The sequence below is a fragment of the Mangifera indica genome, chromosome 5 (genome assembly GCF_011075055.1).
Source record: "Mangifera indica cultivar Alphonso chromosome 5, CATAS_Mindica_2.1, whole genome shotgun sequence".
In the NCBI taxonomy this organism is placed as follows: Eukaryota; Viridiplantae; Streptophyta; class Magnoliopsida; order Sapindales; family Anacardiaceae; genus Mangifera; species Mangifera indica.
In genome coordinates, this window is record NC_058141.1 from 16,281,491 (window position 1) to 16,302,760 (window position 21,270).

Here is a 21,270-nt window from a genome sequence, read left to right on the forward strand (position 1 = left end):
TTGAACTCAGATGCAACACCGGTAATTCAAGAAACGCAAACAACAAAAAGCAAACTCCATAAAACAAGAAAATCATAGGACACCAAGAGAACTAAATTTACAACAATTACAAATACAGAATTACAGAAGCTGACCTTAGAAAAATTGTTTCTAATCCTACATATGTCAGATGACATTTCTTCTTTTTTCTTTTTTTGGGTGGGGGCTAAAAGATAATGTACGAAATGCTGCTTTCCCTATAGCCTTTGCTTAACCCGCCTCCCATTGACGTCACTGCCATCAAGGATTGCTTCATTGCCATGCCTGCATACCACCACAGAGTGCTCACTAACTCTCGCCACGTACTCCAACAGTTCTGTCAACACAGAGGGGCAACTTTCCTTCAAGTACTCGAAACCATCAGTTTGCATCACAGCTGCAAACACACACAAAATAATAATAATTAAACAAGCTTCATCTCACTAATGATATTGAAAAACAGAGATAAATTTTCGATAAAACTGATACTGAAGATTGTGGCACTAATTAATGCATGAGTAGAAAGACAACTTTGTAGGAACAATGCCCAACAATTGTGTAACCGGGGACACCTTTACACGCCTATAGATGACTATTATGTACATGCAACTAGAAAAATTTATTAACTCCATGTACAGGTGAAACTTTCTACAATATAGCATGGAAACTGAGATACACAGAAGATGACTGGCAATAAATTTGCAACATTTAGTGGATTGAAATAGCTTTGTATACGACTTGTAAAAGCTAGAAAACATATACGACAAATGTACACTGTATAATGATATCCACAACATGGGTATAAAATTCTGAGAATACGATAAATGTTTATATTACACAAGATGACCACCAACCACATCAGTGGTTGACTCCAATCCTCTATGTGGTTTAGAAATGAAGACCATTTATCCGAAGAATTTCTATCAATATTATCTTCAATAAGATATAGTAGTTCTAAGATTAGTATAAGCATTTTTTTCCCATTCAAGATCATATTACAATTGACATGATAAAAGGCCTTCATTATAAGTACCTCTTAAATTTTCAGGCATGGCAACAAATTTGAGACAAACAGCCTTCAGCTGGAAACAATGGTGATGCTCAGCCAAAGCTAATGTGGTTGCCACGGTGTTAATGGCAATATCCTCACAAAGATTGGCCTCACAAAGCAATCTGAGCCTGTCTAAACCATACCTATCTGCCGCTGCAAGCAGATGCTGAGACATCAAAGTTGAAGCCCACTTTAAGTTCATACCAGTGATCTCTTCCATGTCAGGTAGAGTATCCCAGTATATGAAATGCAGCAAAGCCTGGAAGGAACAAATAAGGTTAGAGAAGCGATAAGTCACAAATAATATTTATAAATGATCATCTTACATGTTTAAACCAATTTGCCAAAATAAATAAAACACGACACCATATTTGTCCAGTGCAGTGATGAGAAGGATATGATACAACCAGCAAAAGGTAAGTCAAACTTTCATTAGAACCATTCCATGAATCCATTCAAACAATGCTATTCAGACTGCTTTGAAAATTCCAAATTACTCAGCTGCTAATAAAATCTCATGATTTATGTCCACTGAAAACCAAAACAAAAGTTCTGAAAACAAATTTACACAATATTTGCAGTATGCACTCACAACCAGTACTTTATTTGCATGTCACAATTTGGAATTTAAGAAAAAAAACGGCAGATTTATGTATCTAAATACCTTTGAAACCTCTATGCAGGCATTGTTATGGAAAAAATGATATAAGCTGGCTAATATAAAAATGCGCAGCTAAGAAAAGAAAATAAGGGGATGTATTAAACCTTAAAAACCGGGGCCTCCATGTCCTCAACTTTTATACACTTAGTATTCTGATCCCTCATTGGACCAAAAAGCTGGGCCCTGAATACAGGTGATCGAGCAGCAAGCACCAATTTGTGAGCAGCGAATACTTCACCATCAACTTCAAAATTTACATCAGTATTCTTTCCACTTTCCAGTAGTTTCCCAAAATGCTGACCAATGTTAGAAGGTGGTAGCGCTATGGAATAGATTTTGGGCCCCTCTGTGTGTGACTTCACAACACCAACACTACAATGAACTGAAAGACAATCATCTTTGAGATAGTCTGATTGTTCCAAAAGAACTCTTTTGAAAAACCGCTTGTACCCCCTGCAACATTTGATAATCAGACAAGCTATGTAGCACTTGATACTTAATTTTATATATATTAAGAGTAAAATTTAATTACTATAATGTAACAAGCCATAAGTTCATAAGCAACCAAGAACTTAGACCAAAAAATCATAACAAAGATATGATAAAACCAAGTGGCAAAGAATTTACCCTAGATTAAATGAAAGATTATATACAGAGGAGATGAAAACAAAATAAAATTAAATATATCTAAAGCAGACATCATTAACAATAAAATGGAGTACTGTCAATGTCATTAAATTGCTCAATAAGAACAAATTACATAACATTTGGGTAATCCTGAAATGCTATCCTTGTAACATATCATTACCAGCTGAACACCCATGGGCTCAATTTTTTTAAAAGAAACGAACAGGGCCGAAAGCAGGCAACAACATCTTGCTTCTAGTTTATTTACACACTCAACCCTCATGGAACTATAAAGAAAATAAATAAATAAATAAATAAAAACTCTGAATACATTGCAAGTACACCACTATTTCATTAAATAATTCATTACAACTTAAAAGGGGCAAAATCCTTTAACCATGTTCAAAGAATAATCATGATTTATTTTGTCCCCATTCTATGCCTACATAAGATTATAATATCAGTTACAGATCAAAATTTAAGCTCACAGAAATAGATAAATCCACGAACCAGGAATCATTTCTATATCATATTAGGTAAAACATTTGTAAATAACTACCGTCCGCACAAAATCAAAGACTAACTTCAACACCGACACACAAATCAGCACCAGAAGGCAATATAATAAATTATCTTGATAATCAGTATGAGGAAATGCCAAATGAATGTAAAACAAAGAATTATAAAGCAACGCGATCAAGAATACGAAGACATTGTTACATTATTTTGAGAAAAATTCGACATGAAATTAAGGAATAAAAAAGAAACAGAAAAAGAATATCTCACCACATGCTCCCGCGATACTTGAGCGTGTAAGGCCCGCTCTCGAGCGTCCTCCCAAAATGGCTATGCACTTTGTGGCGCTCCTTCCCGCTCTGATCCAATAAAGTCAATTCAAACAGAGCCCTCACATCAGTCCCCTCGCTGGCCAACGCAATAAACAACGAAACGTACGTCGCATTGTCCTCTATGCTCTTCCCATCAGGATAGAAATAGATAGCCCACGCGTAGCCGCCCACCATAAACGTATCGGAAGCTATGTACTTGCCGATCCCTAAACCCTTCGCTAAAGAATAGCCGGTAATTTTGAATTGGTGAGATCCATTGACAGTTTCGGTAACCGAGGTTGATGTGGTGCTCTGAGCATGGAAAGAAGAGGAGGAGGGGGATGCGCTGGGTTTGGAGTATTCCGGGAAAATCTTTCCCATGACAGGGAAATCGGGAGGATTTTCTTGGGAAAAATCAAGATTTGGGGATTTTCTTGGGAAAATTCAGGATTTGGGGATTTTCTTGGAAAAATTAAAGATTTGGGGATTTTCTTGGGAAAAGAGTGACTCGGGGTAAAATTAGGGGTTGTAGAGTGTGGAAAGGGTGTGAATTGGAGTCTGGGTTTGAGAATTTCTCGTGAAACCGGGTGTTTGGTTGGTGAGAAAATCCAGGGTTTCGTTAGGGAAAAGCGCTTATCGAAGAAGAACGGGGGGAGGAAAAGAAAAAGAAGGGAACAGCAATAATCTAATCTAATTTGATGTTGATGTAGACGTAATGCATTTATATATACTACATGTTATATATACACGCACGTCATTAAAAAAGGGAAAGTTTTAGACAGCAGTTTAACATAGTCGGTGATGTATGCACAACTTTGTACTCGCTCGCTAGTATAAACACGTGTCAGTATAATAAAATAATGCCTCTTTCGTTGTGAAACAAATGAAATAAAATAAAATTTATCATCTTATTTTAATAAAGGGTTGTACCTTATTTTAATAACAAAATTAATTTGATATTTAATTTTTCATAATAAAGTTATTATAATTCAAATGTTTGGAGGGTTCTTACTACTTGGGCTCAACAGTAAATTTATGTACAATTAAAACAGATAATCTTTAAATTTCAAAAAAATATCATTGTGAGTTATAAAATTATATTCATTATGTATTCATATAATATTATTCCAAACATTATTATACATGAAAGACAAATTGTATAAGAAAATTGTAAATATAGAGGTAACGCCCATTTAAAATTATGCACGTAAAAATTTGTATGATGAAATTATATACCAAAAATCGATATATTTAATTTTATTATTATCCTAATTTATTGATCTTTCGTTTCATCTTTTTTGCTAATATAAGCATACACCATCTAAATTTTCATTGTTTTAAAACATTACAACACCAATACTCATCTCATGTTAAATAAATCATAATAAAATTATGTATGCATATTTAATATGTATCATTATATGATTAAATAATCTTTAATTAAAAATAAAATAATATATAATCATATGATAATATATATAAGTATATATTTATTTATATATTCAAAATATATGTATATAATATTATCATATATTAATTAAGAGATGGATTTTAATGGAGCCCCAACTAAGTCCAAGGTTTGGGATTAATTCAATTGAATGATGACCAACTAAGAGAAACAATATGTATGTATCGAGTCCAAGGCTACAGTATTTTTAAATTAATAATATAATAACATCATTTTTTAAAAGATAAATGATAAATTTTCATCTAAGTTTTAATATAATCTTAAAAATATATTTGTAATAGTTGAAAATTTTAAATACCCAATTATTTATAAATTATCATTAAATTTGTTATTAAATATAAAGGTAAAATCGTTATTTAATAATAATATTAAAAAATATATATTTTGATTTCATTTTCTTTTCAGGTTTTAAATTTTAGTTCATATTTGAACTTTGAAAAGTGTCTTTTTTCTCTCAAAATCTCTAAATCAATTGACGGTCGACGAGGTGCATTAATGGATAACGAACATCGTTCAGATCTGGACAATGCTTGTCATTTTTCACTAAACGACTAAGCATCATCCAATGAGGCCCGCGAAGTGTTGTCTAGAGATTTGGATTACGCTTGTTGTCCTTGGACGACAATGGTAGTCTAGAGGTCATCCTCTAGATGACTCTGTCTTGTTTGTTCGTCTTTGGGTTGCTGTTCATTGGAGAAAGTGACTGGATTTTGAGTTTGGTATCTTTGGGGGAAAAAGTAAATTTTTTAAAACTTAATTTAAGAGAAAAATGATTAGTTTTACAAATTAAAATGAAAGAAATGTGATATAATTTTAATTATTTTAATATTATTAGTAAAACAATAATTTATTTTTTAATCTTAATAAAAAATTTATAGATATACCATAACAAAATAAAATTTGAATGGATATTTGATTTTTATTTTTTATAAATATATATTTATCATTTCACTAAAACTGGGATGAAATAACAAAATTATGTGGCGTTTGATGCAATTTTATCGTGCCCACTCGTTTTCCAACAAGTCACTCCAATCACACGTGGCATTTTCATATAGGCCCTGTCACGATTCTTTCCACAGCCCAACTTCTCTCACCAACTTCCAACAATCAACCATATCTACCGTTGATTAAATACTGAAAGGCTAGGATGTAGTGATATACCAAATATACAATGTTCTCCAATACACAGGAACATACCAACTTAGAAGAAAAAAGTTTTGAAGAATTGCTTCGTCGGATACGATTGCCCAACCTGGATTCTCTAGGCAAGCGTTAGCCACAAAACCCAAACGACAGAAACTTCTGGATAAAACGATTGGATCACAGATATCGATTTCATTTTCATTTTGTTTTTACGTGTTTAGTTACTGCCCAAAATAGAAATCTGAAAAGACGTGGGAATCTTTTTATTTTGAGGTCCAGTATAGATTACTTGGATAAGTCTATGAGCCGCCCACTCGAAGAGAGAGATTAGAGTTAGGAAGCTTGGATTCTGAACTGGGTTTCTCTTGAAAATAAAAGAAATTATGGCTGAGCTTTGTTTGATAGCTTCTCATGGTTACCCTCCAGGGCTTCTTTATCATCAAGAACAGGGCATGGCCAGGGTCATCAAGGTAAATTTAAAAGGTTTATAGGTTTTTTTATCTTGGTTTTCCAAATATGTTGTGATGGATTTGGTTTTTAATGAGTGTAATATGGAGTGAATGTTTTGTGTTTTTTTTGTGATTGCTTGCTGGATCTGATTCTTTATTGATTTTAATGGATTTGATGGGCTCTCAAATTCAGTGTTAGATTCGCTCAGGGGAATTGGTTTTAATTCTAGTTCAGCTATACTGGGTTCATATTCTGGGCTTGGTCGATTGATTACACAATATATCCATCTTTGTCAACCAAGGTGATAGCTGATTACAGATAAAGTTTCAGTCATTGCCGTATCTCCTTCATTTAAGTTTTCTTTTGTGTACTGATTATGGCTTTAAAATTTTCAATTATGGTTGTGTTTATCTCCTAAACTCTAATTAGTTCTATGAGTGAAATGTCTAAATTTCAAATTCAGGGCTATAAACATCTGCTGGCCTCACTCTTTGACTTATCGTTTGCCCGGATACCTCTAGTTAGGTATATCATATTATAGCCATATCATGTAGTTTCTTTCTGATGGTGAAAAATAATCATAAATTAGTTATTTCACCATAGGGTGCTACCATTATACAGGATTGTGTTAGGCGAGTATTATACTCATCCAACCTATTGGTCTAGGCGATATGGTTGGTGTCTATGTGGTAGAATCTTATCGTAAGTTCTGTCTGTTAGTAGCTGATAACTTTTAATCTTTTATGATGCAGGATTGCCAACTTTATTTGCTCCATCAAGGGGCCAGACAAGAGATAACAAGACCCAATTGCCTTAATCTGAGGTCACATCAATCTGAGGAGCCATGGAAGGCTATGAATGGGTTGTGTGAGTCTAAACAGTTTGTCAAGATTGAATCTACAGTTAGAAGGCCTGGGCTCATTGATGTGCAAGGTTTGTAGCCCAAGAGTTTGTTGTTGAGAACTAGTTTCCCAGAGATCATCATCCTTCTTCCTGATTTCTGTAAATATCATTTGTGAGAAAGCCGTCTAAAGCTTAATTAATTCTGCACCCTTCTTTATTCTCCCCAAAGAAACTGAAAATTGAAAACTTTATTTTGGTGTATATACATTCATAGATAATTAAATATGCAAGTTTAAAATGATCTGTTTTACATATTTTTTAATTCCTTGCATACTTGTTTTTGCAAAACACATGAATTATTTACTTCCCTCCTTGTTTGTGTGCAGACCCCAGGCCAGACTTGATACTCCTCAGCTCTGGAATAGCAGAGCAGTGCGCAAGGCATGAAAAAATCATGCGGTTTCTCAAGTCCAGATCAAGTGAGGCTGAAGGAGGTGTTTTAGATTTGTCTTTACTCTCTGACTTGATGGGGCTTCGACCATTGATGTTTGATGCATGCCGACATCCTTCATCTCCTTCTCTCATTTACCCAACTAATGAATTATTAGAACAAAAGCATCTCATGGACTTTATGGGAGATATGGCCTGCAGTTCAAACATTACCATTCATCCTGATGGTAGAATCTTATTCAATGGTAGTGGGACTGAAATGAGTGACTTGCTTTCCATTGTTGCTGAGTTTTACTTACCAAGAAATTCAACTAAATGGACAAAGCAGTCATTACTGATTCCGCATTTTGACAGGTATGGGTATATATGTCTGGTTGATTTTTTGTATCATGTACGAATACATGTGAATTATTTATGGGCACCCACATTTTAGTATCTTCAACATTGTGAAAAATGTGCATGCATAATTGGCTTATAGATGTATTTTGAGGGGTTGACAGATCTAATGACAAATGTCAGTAAGCGATACACATTGCCTTGACCTTTTGATTTTATTGGTCCAACTGTTGACCTCCTTCTGGACGGCAAACTAAATGAATTACTTTCTAAATCTAATCTTATTAAGACATTACCTTTTCTTTGCATGAAAGAGTGTAATGAATTTGTTTCCATGTCATTAATATTAATACATTCAGAAAAACTAGTTGGTTTCTGCTTTTTCTGATCACTGTTTTCTGAGCATATTGTTTTCTAGGACTAGAGTATGTGGTAGCTGTTTTATTATTTATTTATTTTTTTGCTCTCTTTCACTCTCAATCTTTATCCTGCTTGAAGTTAATGCTCTGATATATTGTTTTGAAGATACTGGTTGTTGCCACACTGGTAATTAAGCTTAGGGTCTGTTGATCCTGGATCATGTTTAAAACCTTGCATGAAGAGTAAGGTGGCAACCTAATTTCCGTCTTGCATCGTAGTAACTGTAACACAGAATGTACATGCTTGTTTAAACACATTTCTTTTATCTCTTCTAATTTTAGTTACCATTCATTACTTCTGCTAAAACACCTGAACCAGCAATCATCCTTTTGCATAGGCTGGAGAGCAGTGAAGCTCAGGTTAATAAATCTGCTTTGAAGACTGAAGCTGTGACTGTTGCACCTTTGAAGAGGTATCAAAATCACTTTCTGTTTCAGCAATGCATCATAATTCTCACCCTTATCTGTGATCTGTTTCTCAAAATAACATACATGATGATGGGAAATTGTTGAATTAAAAGCACTATTAGAGATTAAACTATTTTGTTATATCTTATAATGTGCCTTAAAATTCTTTTCAAACTTCTTGCCTAAGCCTCTCGAACCTGTCCCATCTCAGACCTTTCATGTGCTTGTCTATTCTTTCTACATGTACCCCTTTTAAATGATTAGACATATTTTTTTCTTTGACTTATGTATTGCTGTGGGACTAATGTTTGAAGAACTAATCAATGCTCATCAGGGCTGATAGTATATGCTAATTTGGTGTAACTTAATTGGCAAAAATGATGTTAAAATGAAATTAAGATCATATATTGTCACTCAAATTGGCATATGATAATAAATCTATATCATATGACTCACATTGTAGTCATGTGGTTCTGTCTCCTTCAGGAAAACCTAGTCTGATTATGTTCTGCTATTATCTTTCTTGACAGTCCTGAGAAAATCAAAGTCAAGCCCAAGAAGAAGAACAGTAGGAAGATGGGTAAGGAGAGGGATCTTTATAGAAGGAGCTACTTCCATGCATATGAGAGCCTCCTATCCTTGGTGATGAACAAAAGACAAAATGGGAAAACAGCTATTCTTTCACTAAAGAAATCTGGTCCTGAACTTCCTGAGCTCTTAACTCAGTTTTCTGCTGGCATAGCTGGGACCGGCCTTGCTGTTTTTTTCTTTGTAATCTGCAAAGTAGCTTGTGGGAGGGTTCCGTTCTGTGCATCTAAACTGTTAAATACTGGCCTTGCATTTGGGCTGGTTTGGCTCTCATGGGCAGTAAATAGACTGAGGGACACTGTTATCTTTATCCGTAAGAATGCAAGCAAAATGGAATTGAAGGACGAGGAGATTATGAGGAGAGTAGAGAAAAGTGTAAATGAGATATACTTCAGAGCTGCAACTTTGATGGCAGTGATTGTGCTGAGGCTTGCATGAACATTGAGAAGCTTAAATGAACCTCAATGGAAATGGGAAGGTTAACTAAGTATCCCGATTTGGTGGAAAGCGTAAGTGTAAATGTTTTTAGTTGAGTGATGATAAGAACTGGTGGAACGGTCGGGGCATTGGGTGATTTTGAAGCAAAGATGGTGGAGTCATGAAACATAAGTATGAGCAGCTGAAAAATTTTGATTCCAAGCAATCGCTGTCTAAAGATGACTTTAGCTCAAGGGTAAGTTCAATCAGATCATCACTCACCTATAGATGGGTGGTTGCTGAATGATAACCAGGCTGTAAATTTTATAGAAGGGTTATGTGCTGTAACGGTTAAGATCGTGTTTTATATATATATATATATATACACACACACACACACACGGTACAATTCTGCGATTTTAAACTTTTTTTTTGGTAGAATTATGTATCAATGTATAGAATTATGTATTAATAATTTGGTAGAAACTCAGTTTTTATTAAGGACACAATGAGGTGTCGGATGACTGGTGGCTACAAATGTTGAAAAGGTGACATCACATGAATAGAAGATACGCTAGGCCTGACTGCTTATAGCATTTGTTGGTGTGTCGGATACTAGAAAACGGATCAATGTATACAGAATAATTTTCAAAATCTTTATCCGACCCTAACACCATGTTTCGACGAGAGTTGCACCCTCCTCCTACGGCTACGGGCCAGTACCTTTTTTGGTCCAATTTATCATCTACGTTTTCTCTCTATCTTTCCCTTTTACATAAAACCCTGTACAAGTCCTTGTCTATTAACACGCTTTTCTCACATCAAACTGAAAGTTTTTGTTTTTGCCCCCAGGCAATTAATTACAACAAAATTGGTTTGGCCGGATTTCACATATGCAAGTAGTGCTTATTTTTCAAAATTCAGAGAAGCTGCTAGCTTTATCTTTGCTGAAGAAACTTTAAGCACTAACAGCGCACCCATTTGTCTCACCCAAATATACAATTTGCTCAGTAAGTTTCTGTCAGTCTCAAAATTTCATTTCAACAAAAACCTTAATCGTTCCATGAAAAAGAAACCTACGTACTCATATTGTACACATCCCCATTTTAACACCATAGTTAACTTTTTTCAGCATATTATTTTAATATCACAACTAAGGTATGTTTCAAATGGATTCAAAACCCGCCTTCTACTTTGATTTTCTCTATTTCAACAAGTCCAAGAAAATAGCGTCAAAAATAAATGTCCTCATGGTATTACATGGCATATGCTTCCGTGAACAAGGCCTAAAGCCTTTTGTTTCTACCCATTTTTGCAAGCAACATGAAGCATCCGGAACCATCCTCAGCTCATTAGTTTTGACACTACGCCTGCACCAACCGTTCTGCCACCCTCTCTCAAGGCAAATCTTTGGCCTGTTTGTCAACAATAAACAATATGATAAGACCATTCTATTCTTGCATTTTCTGTTAAACCAACAAATTAAATAAAGCAGAAAATTTCAGAAAGTGAATTGTATATACAAAATTATTAAACAAAACCGGAAATCAAAATGGGGAAAAAAAAAAAAAAAGGAGTCAGAGCAACACCTTGGTTATTCCTGATGGGAAATGCTAATCTATGACATGGATGCTGCCAAATAAGGTAAGATGCTTACATATGTGGAAGCATGTACAATACACAAATCAAAAGGTTGTTTCTCTTAACAAAAGAATTAAATTGTAAAAACTGTGAATTTTTCTGATGTGAACTTGAAAACATTTGTATCTTGAAAAAACACACTAGTAACAAAAGAAAAAAACTGAATTTATCATAACAAAGTTTACTCGCAATCAACAAAAACTTTGGGTGGAATAATGTATGAAGCCTGACATTGAAGAATGACGCATATAAAAGGCAAAGCACTTTAAAATAAATGAGGGGCAAGGATTGTAGTTCCTGAAGATAAAAATTAGAGCAGATACTCTCTTCCAAGGAAGATGAAGTTAAGTAGACACACCTGGTTCAAGAGGCACTGGCGATATCAACTCAAAAACTGCAGTCACATTGTCCCCAGGCATAACCATCTTAACATTTTCAGGCAATTCCACTTTTCCAGTGACATCAGCAGTCCTCATATAAAACTGAGGCCTATAGTTTGAGAAAAAGGCAGTATGTCGTCCACCTTCATCTTTTGTGAGGACATATATCTCAGCCTCAAACTTCTTATATGTCTTTACAGATCCTGGCTTGGCAATCACCTAAGAAAATGCATAACAGGATAATGATGCACATCCTTCAAAAGTAGATACTAACATTTAATGCAAAAGTTAATTTCAGTGCATCACAGTATACAGATGATAATTTCTAACATCTGTCCCAAAATTAACACTGTTACATTTTGTTCATGTATCAAAGAACGCTGGACAAAATATATCAATGAAACATATCATTCGCTTTGTTATAACATGTGGTAAATGGTAATCAACTAGACTTAGATAGGATAGTTCACTTATGACTAAAAATTAAACCGCTTAATCCAGATGTGCAGTCCAATGTTGAAACATGAACTTAAAACTTTGTAGAGTTCTACATTTTGCTGAATTAAAATATATATAGCTTGAAAGGTGCCACTTACTTGTCCTCGCTGCACATCTTCTCGTTTTAGACCACGTAAAAGAAGACCAACATTGTCACCAGCCTAGTAAATAGTACAAAACCCACCAATTGAGTATGTGAACAGAATTGACAGCCAAAGAATGTAAAATAATCATTCACTTACTTGCCCTTGATCCAAAATTTTCTTGAACATCTCAACACCAGTTACAGTAGTTTTCAAAGGAGCACCCTGAGGCCGAAAGCTCAAAGTAAGGGCCAATCATTCCTCATAATAATACATTGACGAAAGAGATAACAAGGACACTGCATACAAAATGTTATACAGCTAATGCCAGTATAATTCAAAACATCACAGAATCAATAGATGACTCAGAATTGCCGTGCAAATAATCAGTCAAAGGCTTTTGTTAGAAGTAAATACAGAATAACTTCACAAAACTCTACTATAAGCGAATGATTTACACATTTATCAACTCTACTATTATGAAAATGATTGAAACATTTACCTGAGTTAACCCCAAAACCTCAACTTCTTCACCAACTTTGATGGTTCCTTGTTCAACACGACCAGTTGCAACAGTTCCACGCCCCTTCAACACAAGTAATAAATATCAAAGTTGAGTAAGCATTCAACTCCCAAGAAAAAAAATCTGTAAACAACCAAATAACTTAATGTCCAATAGCAGAACAGGAAAATCCAAATGGGCACTACAAGCCAAAATCCATCCACCAAAATTTAATTTCAGAACTCAATACGATAATTTACAAAATTTGTAGATAGCAGCATTCATTAATTTTCAAAGGGCAACAAGAAAGCATCTCTCTTACCTGAATTGAGAAGACATCTTCAATGGGCATCAAGAAAGGCTTGTCAAGTTGGCGCACAGGGTCAGGAATGTATTCATCCACAGCATCCATCAATTTCAAAATAGCCTTTCTACCTATTTCTTCATTTGTACCCTGTAAAGCTGACAAAGCTGATCCCCTGATGATAGGTATCTCATCTCCAGGAAACTTGTAGAAACTAAGAAGCTCTGCAGTAGAACAGTAAGCTCATGTGACACACTTAGAATAAAATTAGGGTAACAAGCAAGCAATTAAAATCAGTTCAAAAACTGAAGGACCTCAAAAAGCTAACCTACCTCGCAGCTCCATTTCCACAAGTTCTAACAACTCAGGATCATCAACAGCATCAACTTTGTTTAGAAAGCATACAAGTGAGGGCACACCAACCTGTACAGTGCTTTCCAAAATCCAATGAACATATTCAACTTTGAATGCATGGACCCTGGCAGATATGCAAATTTAATGTGCTTCATGAGATATTAATAGGATACCCACCTGACGTGCAAGCAGAATATGCTCCTTAGTCTGAGGCATTGGCCCATCAGGGGCAGAAACAACCAGGATACCACCATCCATTTGTGCAGCTCCAGTAATCATGTTCTGTAAATCAAGAAAAATAAACAGTTAATTACAAAACAATAAGTGTAGTTAACTAAAATCTAACAGTAACCTTTTACAGAACTAGTTGACATTTATTGAATAAATATGAATTTAGAAAATTAGATAAGAGAATTTGCAGTGGTAACAAGATCTTCATGAAAAAAAAAAGGTTAAGATCTCATCCATGCAAGATAAAACATGTGCAGGTTCTATTGATATTAACATGCCTAAATTTAATTTGTGAATAAGCAGCCAGAACTCTACACCAAAATAATATACAAACATGGAAGTTAATTGAATTAGAAATAAAACGTAGATTTGCATTGACTATGCAGAGAGTAAGAATGTAAAGCTTCGGAAAGACACCATACATCTACAAAACACCTCCATCAACTTGAATTCATCCACGCGTAGATGCACAACATAATACAAAAAAACTAAAAGCACGTTAAACCAATTTATTTATAACTTACTTTAACATAATCTGCATGTCCTGGGCAGTCAACATGTGCATAATGACGCTTAGCAGTCTCATACTCCACATGAGCCTGAAAAATGAAATGAACACTGATTTGTTGAGAGTAAAAAATAAAAGAAGAGAGATGGAAATCAATTGATCATTCCAGAGGCATAATCAAATTACAAGCACAAAATTAAGATCCAACCGTTGCAATTGTAATTCCTCTCTTCTTCTCTTCAGGGGCCTTGTCAATTTCATCAAAGGCAACGGCTTTTGCTTTCCCTTCATCTGCTAACACCTACACATAGAAGCTAACATATCATAACCCTGAATATTTAATTCATATATAAACATTTTACCATCTTACACACCATAAAACTAATAAAAAATGAAGAAGTAATCTATTGCTAGAATCAGTCAATTAAACAACAACGAACCTTTGTAATAGCTGCAGTCAGTGTAGTCTTCCCGTGATCAACATGTCCAATTGTTCCAACATTCACGTGAGGCTTACTATCAAGAATAAGCATAACAAAAATAAGTCATACATCCACTTCGCAAGACAAATTTAGATTTCCTTTTTTTTCATGTTTCGGTTCCTTTAGCCGAAGATCATTTCTAGTTATCGCGTTGTCAAATGAAGCAAAAAGCTCTACTCTAACAACGAGACCACAGACTTGGAAAGTGTAATATGCAAAGGCATTGAATGAATAGATCAGAGAATTAACATACGTGCGGGTGAAAGTCCCCATGGATCTCCAAAATGGCATAACGGCAGTGGGGGCAGAAGGTATGTCATTACGATAGAGTGTGTCAGAGATTGAGAAAGAGCCGCAAAAGATTCGAGAGGTAAACGGTACGATTCGCTTGGAGTTAGGGTTTCTAAAAACCATAGAAGCCATTTTTATGAAAAACAGAGCAAAAACCCTCACTCTTAACCCAGAGGCGGAATTTAGGTGATTTGGGGTTTTAGCTTTTACGGTTGCCTCGAGGGAAGACAGAGCATTTTTATCTGTATACAAAATAGGCCCAACCCAGCCCCAGTAAGTTTCCAATCCGTGCTCTCTTAAGTGGCCCCTATATCTCTCTGACTCTTGTCACTCAAATCATCTTTCGTTAGCTTTATAAAGCACCATAAAAAAGAAGGCTTTGATCAAAATATATTATTAATAACTTTCCAACTCCAGAGAACCCATCCTTACCATTCTAACTAACCCAGAAGAGCTTCATGGTAGAATTTTCCTACCACACGAAGGCATCAGGTTTCATGAATTAGTATGTTGTTACACAGGGGCACTTTTGTCATTAGACATGCTGTTTCGCCTAGGGGTTTTATTTTTAAGGTGTTTTTTTATATTTTAAATAATAAAATTAGATACTACACCTACTTTAAATCTACATATATTATTATATAATTTAATAATTATATATATATAAAAAAAAAAAGGTATGGATACTCTATTTCTAACACCGCGATAAAAATTTTTGAAGGGCCTTTTGTGACGAGTACAAATGCTTAGGATAAGACATCATAACGCGCATAGCAAAAGCACGCAAAGCTGCTTACCTCTCCCTCGCTCCCTCGTGTCACCCTTTCTCTTACTCTTCGCATCCGATTCTTTCGCGAAGCTAACGAATAATTTGCTATAATCTGCGTTCTTTTCTTTGTTTTGGTTACTTTTATGCGTTTCTAGACGGTGTGTCGTTTCGTGAAATTTCCGGTTCTTGAATATACGCAAATGAAGTTTATTTCTGATAGTAATTAAGAAAGATTAGGGTTTTTATAGAGGTGGTGGAGATGATTCCGTGGGGCGGTGTAAGTTGCTGCTTGAGTGGAGCTGCACTTTATCTGCTTGGGAGGAGCAGTGGCAGGTTTCTCTCATTTCATTCTTTATTTGATGTCAAATTAATAGCCATTCTAAAAAAGTTATCATTAATTTTTGTTTGTTTTGTGACGGTGAAGGGACGCAGAGGTTCTTAAGACGGTTACGCGCGTCGATCAGCTCAAGGAGTTGGGTATGTACAATTTGTAATTTTTTCCTGGCTTTGATTTGTTGAAATGTTAGCCTGCTTTGTTGGTTTAGGTACATGTAGAGTACACATAATTGGGAATGCGAACTCGTTAGATATATGCGGAATGATCACTTCCACTTTCACTGTTCTTTACTTTTTTATCTTGTGTAGTTTTTAGTGACGCACATGTTAAGATGACAATTGTTAGTTATCACCATGTAATGAGTTATTATTATATTAGTGTGTTACATTAAGAAGAGCATTGTGTATGACTGAATTGTATGAAAACGAATGTGCAAATTTTCATCCTTTTTAGCTCACTTTCTGTAACTAATGATTTTGGCTAAGATTCTCTGACAAACTTCAGACATGTTTCTTGTCATAGTGATTCACCTTGAAGCATTTATTAAATTTACCCTGCTTGACTCATGGGCTAGCAATTAGATTTTGGGAAATGGATTGGAATGCATGTGTGTTCATGCTGTTGTCTGTTATGTTCTAAGTTTAATGCTGAAGCTACAGGTCCTTTTATCATGTTGGAAACTAATATTGTTGTTAATAGTGTTAATTTTGCAACCTATATCTTTCTTAAACAATGATATTCTATCTGTTTTGATCTTTCAGCTCAATTACTTGACATTGAAAGTAAAGTTTTGCCACTCATTGTTATGGTTTGTGGACGAGTTTGCTCTGAGACACCTATAAGTTGCGAGTATAGCGGGTTGAGAGGTGTCATAGTGGAGGAAACGGTTTGGCTTTCGTTTTCATAAAAATAACATAAGTCATATTGTTGATTGATGTTCCTAAATATATCATTCTGTAAATAATCTTGTCAATTTGTTTTTTAGGCTGAACAACACTTTCTGAAACACAACGATGCTGGGTCTTGGATACAAGATTCTGCATTGATGCTATCAATGAGTAAAGAGGTTCCTTGGTACCTAGTGAGACCCTCTCTCTCACACACTCTTGCTCCCTAGAAAAGATTATTGCTCTTCTGGATATGTATGATGAATTGGCTATCTAAAAAGCCTAACACCAAAGATTAAAATTATTGAGAGATTGTATTTAAAGTGCATTTCTTGATTTAGCAATCCTTTGATGGTTCTTTTTGGTGCCTTCTCAGGAAGATGGGACTGGTCGTGCATTTGTAGTGGGAGCCCGAGGTGCCACAGGTTTTGTCTTAACAGTTGGAAGTGAAGTGTTTGAAGAATCTGGACGATCGCTTGTACGTGGAACATTAGACTACCTCCAAGGCCTCAAGGTTTTTCTTGTTCTGCATTTTTTTTCATTCCTGCACCCAAAAAAAAAAACACTGCTGACACAGGAATATTTGATGTGTATACATGAGTTAGATGCTTGGAGTCAAGCGTATTGAACGGCTACTTCCGACTGGCACTTCCTTGACTGTGGTTGGAGAGGTATGGCTTAGTTTAGTGATTACCATGATATTTGTTTATATATTTTTCATCAACTGGGCTATTAAACAATACAAATAAGTGGTGAATGATGTAATCATTTTCTATGCTGAATACTGGTGGACGATATGATTGTTGCACGTTAAGTTTAATGTTTGTTAAATGCTTTGCATAATTAAGTATTTGATGATTTAAATGGATTTCAATTTATGTTCAGGCGGTGAAAGACGATATTGGAACAGTTCGTATTCAACGACCACACAAAGGGCCTTTCTATGTTTCTCCAAAATCTATTGATGAGCTCATTGCAAACCTTGGGAAATGGGCAAGGTTGTTTATTGCAGTTGCACAGAATTACTTCCTCTTTATTTTTTTAAAATGATTTTACTTTGTTGAATTCATGAGATAAGAGAGGGAAATTAATGATGCATTTACCAGGTGGTATAAGTATGCATCCGTGGGTTTGACAGTGTTTGGCGTTTTTCTGATTGCTAAGCGTTCTGTCCAATATCTATTGGAAAGAAGGCGCCGCTGGGAACTGCAAAAAAGGTATGTCTGATTAACTTTTGTCATTTGTGTTTGGAAAGTGTATACAAGTAGAATTGACTTATATGCACTGAGAATATCTTGTCATTATGTTCTCTCTACTGATTAGAAGCTGTGTCTTTGCATAGATACTTATTCGAAAGTTGATTGGTAAATTGATGGTTGGCATGTTCTTCTGCTGACTAGTTATTGTAGATGGTGATTAATGATTTGCTTGTACAAACTTATGCTCTCCTAAGCTGTAATATACAGTTGTAAACTGCTTGTTAGGTAGTATAATATAAATTAAATATCTTGTCAGTAATATGCAGTTGTAAACTGCTTGTTAGGTAGTATTGGATGGGACTATCCTGCTAGTTTTGGCTTGGCAAAAAAAAGGCTTTGATACTATCGCTGATCAGTGTGCAAAAATTTATCTCTTTGAGTTTTAGAATTCTCAGGCATAAAATTATGTTATTCCCTAAATACGAAGGAATGCTACTTCATTTTTATCAATTCAAGAATTGAACATTATTGTTTTAGTGAATTACTCGCTTCTCTGTTCTTATCTCATTTTGATGAACTGAGTTGTAAAACCTTGCCATTGCAGGGTTCTTGCTGCTGCAACTAAAAGATCAGGGCAAGGCAGTGAAGGTAAAAGGCTACTTGATTGTTGTTTTTCAAATTTTGTTTGGATATGACACAGTCCTGATGTTCTAATTGTTTTCAGGTTCAAATGGAACATCTGAGAATGGATCAGATAGTACTAAGAGAGACCACATAATGCCAGATATATGTGTGATATGCCTTGAGCATGAGTACAATGCTGTTTTTGTCCCGTAAGTTAGCTAGTATCTTTTGCATGATTTACATCAACTGCTGAATTGCCTATTTGTTTGTGTAACACTGCTCTGCTACAAATTTCTTACAATTTCTGAAGACCAAGAATGGGAGTATATGGCTCACTTCCTCGTATTATTGCACTTTGGGAATAAATGATAGATGCCATTAATTTTTTCTTCCCAAGGGCATATTATAGTGGTTTTATTGCTTTTGTATTGGTGTAAGCTAGAATAATTTAGTTTTGATCTCCAACAAAAATTGATCGCCTATATTTGTTCATTTTTCCTACCCTTGTCTTCTCAATTTGTTACATTAATAGCAAAATACTTACTTTGTGGAACAATTATCCCTTTCCTTTACAGTTTGACTTCTTGTGGTCATTAAATTGAATGAGTTCCCTATTGTTCATGATCTGCAGGTGTGGTCATATGTGTTGTTGTACGGCATGCTCCTCACACTTGACCAGCTGTCCTCTATGCCGGAGACGAATAGAACAGGTGGTGAAGACATTCCGTCATTGAAGTTATGGGTATGGCTCTACCCTATAGCAACTGTACCAGATGAAAATACATAAATGATCGGAATCTTTTATTTTTTAACAATTTAAGATTCTAGAGGAGTAAAATTCGCTTCATAATGGCAATCTGTTGATATCCTTTATGTATATTCTTCATAATGACTCCTATGTATAAATTAAGAGATTCTTACATCCCTCCTGAAAAATGGTACCCTTACCTAACATGGTTGTTTCAATTGTTTTAACAAAGATCCCAGTGATATGCAACGGTGCTAGTGTTGCCTATCATAGTGCTTTGCACTATTTTGGTACTTAATAATAATGGGAATCCTCTATTGTTATAATAACTAGCTAAAAAGATGGTTATTTAATTTAAATTTGTAGTATGCAATAGGTCTATTATTTAAATTTGCATTGTTTAATTTGATCTTTATCCAGAATCAATATTGATTCTTGAATATGTAGTTTCTTTCTTCCTTTTTCTGCGATTACAGTGACTGTCATAGATTTTGTTATCAGATTGATTAAGTTTTGAATTTAATTCTTTTGTAAAATCGAAAGAAATCTTATTGTAGATTTTGTAAAATCTAACTGTATTTTCAAAATCAAGCTGGAAAAGAGGATACATTTTTTTAATATTACATATATACCCTTGTTACTAACATTAATAGTTAAAGGGTAGATATTTGGGTTTTTAATACTTTTACAGTTTGGGAGTTTGATAATACATCAAATCTTGGGTGGGAACAAGTCTTGTGGCCTATATATAATTGGAGAGTTAAGCAACCAGTTGGATTGGATAGAAAAGAAATCCGCACTAGATCATAAATTTAAAAAATAGAAGAAGGGATATTATATTTATAAATAAATTGTATAATTTTTTATATATAATGTGATGTATTAATATCTGATTGATAGATTTTAAAATGAAATAAAAAGTAAACAATCACATTATTTTATAAATATATATAAAATTTTAGTTTTATTTTTAAAAAATAAAAAAAGACAAAGGAAATGCCAAAATTGCACATAATAAAGTGGATATTCCAGGTTTTGCTTTGCGTCAAAATTTCTATTTAGAAGTGTTAAAAATGTGAGTAAAGGACTGTCAAATGTGGGCGACTAGAAGGATAAATTTATTTCTTAACCAAATCCCATGCCACAAGAGATGCCAAGGCATCTGATGCCTTTGAATTTGAAGGTTAATTGAAAGTCATCTTAACAGTGCAAATAATCTCTTTACGTTCTGTCAACTACTATAGACTTTGTTAATTGTTCTCCGTAAGCTACACTTGTTTGAGTTTGATTCAAGGTGACAGTTTCCAAGAAAAAGAAAAAACACTAGGAATATGATCCCAAGCCAGCACTTCTTTTAGAAAACCTGGAAAAATTATCCCCTTTATTCTTTAAAAATTATTATCCCGGGAATCTTAGTCCGAATCGCTCTACAGAATTGTTCTGCGTAATTTAAATTAGATTGCTTGCCCCCCTGTCATCCCAAGGAATCACATCAATTGGCTGTTTAATATTTAATTTATTGGTGCAATTGCCAGTATAAATCCCAATTCCCAATTAGGCTTTTTATAAGCCTTCCAAAAACGTATCAATGGAAAAGAAAAACAAGAGCACCTGTGGGAAAATTTTAAAAGCCATTACCTTCCAAAAAAATGAGAAACTCAAGTCAACAACACCAGCTGCGAAGGTTGGCAGAGAAAAAAGCAACAAATGGGGAGAAAAAGGT

The 21,270-nt window shown here is 34.8% G+C and overlaps 4 protein-coding genes across 5 annotated transcripts; 2 read left to right on the plus strand and 2 right to left on the minus strand.

The window, feature by feature from the left end:
• Positions 1–25: 25 nt before the first annotated feature.
• Positions 26–3,887, minus strand: LOC123216614 (BTB/POZ and MATH domain-containing protein 2-like). Its single transcript, XM_044637089.1, has 4 exons — positions 3,144–3,887; positions 1,835–2,183; positions 1,052–1,328; positions 26–415 (listed from the first exon to the last, which is right to left on the minus strand). Exons 1-4 carry the CDS (start codon positions 3,563–3,565, stop codon positions 237–239), a joined length of 1,227 nt encoding a protein of 408 aa, XP_044493024.1. The 5' UTR covers positions 3,566–3,887; the 3' UTR covers positions 26–236.
• A 2,003-nt stretch (positions 3,888–5,890) lies between these two features.
• Positions 5,891–10,215, plus strand: LOC123216617. Of its 2 annotated transcripts, XM_044637092.1 has the most exons (5): positions 5,891–6,268; positions 7,001–7,181; positions 7,478–7,895; positions 8,635–8,709; positions 9,235–10,215. In XM_044637092.1, exons 1-5 carry the CDS (start codon positions 6,182–6,184, stop codon positions 9,728–9,730), a joined length of 1,257 nt encoding a protein of 418 aa, XP_044493027.1. In that variant the 5' UTR covers positions 5,891–6,181; the 3' UTR covers positions 9,731–10,215. The 2 variants fall into 2 exon arrangements, with proteins under 2 accessions (XP_044493027.1, XP_044493028.1); XM_044637093.1 differs by lacking the exon at positions 8,635–8,709.
• Positions 10,216–10,813: 598 nt separating this feature from the next.
• Positions 10,814–15,306, minus strand: LOC123216616 (elongation factor Tu, mitochondrial). Its single transcript, XM_044637091.1, has 12 exons — positions 14,946–15,306; positions 14,651–14,726; positions 14,419–14,511; positions 14,227–14,301; positions 13,649–13,753; positions 13,450–13,540; positions 13,136–13,341; positions 12,814–12,897; positions 12,471–12,536; positions 12,327–12,389; positions 11,709–11,949; positions 10,814–11,124 (listed from the first exon to the last, which is right to left on the minus strand). Exons 1-12 carry the CDS (start codon positions 15,113–15,115, stop codon positions 11,054–11,056), a joined length of 1,341 nt encoding a protein of 446 aa, XP_044493026.1. The 5' UTR covers positions 15,116–15,306; the 3' UTR covers positions 10,814–11,053.
• Positions 15,307–15,692: 386 nt separating this feature from the next.
• Positions 15,693–19,873, plus strand: LOC123216618 (E3 ubiquitin-protein ligase SP1). The gene is made up of 11 exons (XM_044637094.1): positions 15,693–16,085; positions 16,177–16,229; positions 16,851–16,975; positions 17,075–17,170; positions 17,353–17,490; positions 17,582–17,647; positions 17,862–17,974; positions 18,083–18,193; positions 18,780–18,823; positions 18,900–19,008; positions 19,431–19,873. The coding sequence occupies exons 1-11, from the start codon at positions 16,012–16,014 to the stop codon at positions 19,531–19,533; spliced, it is 1,032 nt and encodes a 343-aa protein (XP_044493029.1). The 5' UTR covers positions 15,693–16,011; the 3' UTR covers positions 19,534–19,873.
• Positions 19,874–21,270: the final 1,397 nt, after the last annotated feature.

Coding starts and splice junctions, on each gene's coding strand:
- LOC123216614 (XM_044637089.1), bottom strand. CDS start 3,565: ATGGGAAAGATTTTCCCGGAATACTCCAAACCCAGCGCATCCCCCTCC. Junction 1,329..1,834: donor TGGAGGCCCCGGTTTTTAAG/GTTTAATACATC, acceptor TGTTCCTTCCAG/GCTTTGCTGCATTTCATATA. Junction 416..1,051: donor CATGCCTGAAAATTTAAGAG/GTACTTATAATG, acceptor GTGTGTTTGCAG/CTGTGATGCAAACTGATGGT.
- LOC123216617 (XM_044637092.1), top strand. CDS start 6,182: ATGGCTGAGCTTTGTTTGATAGCTTCTCATGGTTACCCTCCAGGGCTT. Junction 7,182..7,477: donor TGGGCTCATTGATGTGCAAG/GTTTGTAGCCCA, acceptor GTTTGTGTGCAG/ACCCCAGGCCAGACTTGATA. Junction 8,710..9,234: donor ACTGTTGCACCTTTGAAGAG/GTATCAAAATCA, acceptor CTTTCTTGACAG/TCCTGAGAAAATCAAAGTCA.
- LOC123216616 (XM_044637091.1), bottom strand. CDS start 15,115: ATGGCTTCTATGGTTTTTAGAAACCCTAACTCCAAGCGAATCGTACCG. Junction 12,898..13,135: donor AAGATGTCTTCTCAATTCAG/GTAAGAGAGATG, acceptor CTTGTGTTGAAG/GGGCGTGGAACTGTTGCAAC. Junction 11,125..11,708: donor GCCAGTGCCTCTTGAACCAG/GTGTGTCTACTT, acceptor GTTGACAAACAG/GCCAAAGATTTGCCTTGAGA.
- LOC123216618 (XM_044637094.1), top strand. CDS start 16,012: ATGATTCCGTGGGGCGGTGTAAGTTGCTGCTTGAGTGGAGCTGCACTT. Junction 17,491..17,581: donor ACTACCTCCAAGGCCTCAAG/GTTTTTCTTGTT, acceptor TACATGAGTTAG/ATGCTTGGAGTCAAGCGTAT. Junction 17,975..18,082: donor AACCTTGGGAAATGGGCAAG/GTTGTTTATTGC, acceptor TGCATTTACCAG/GTGGTATAAGTATGCATCCG.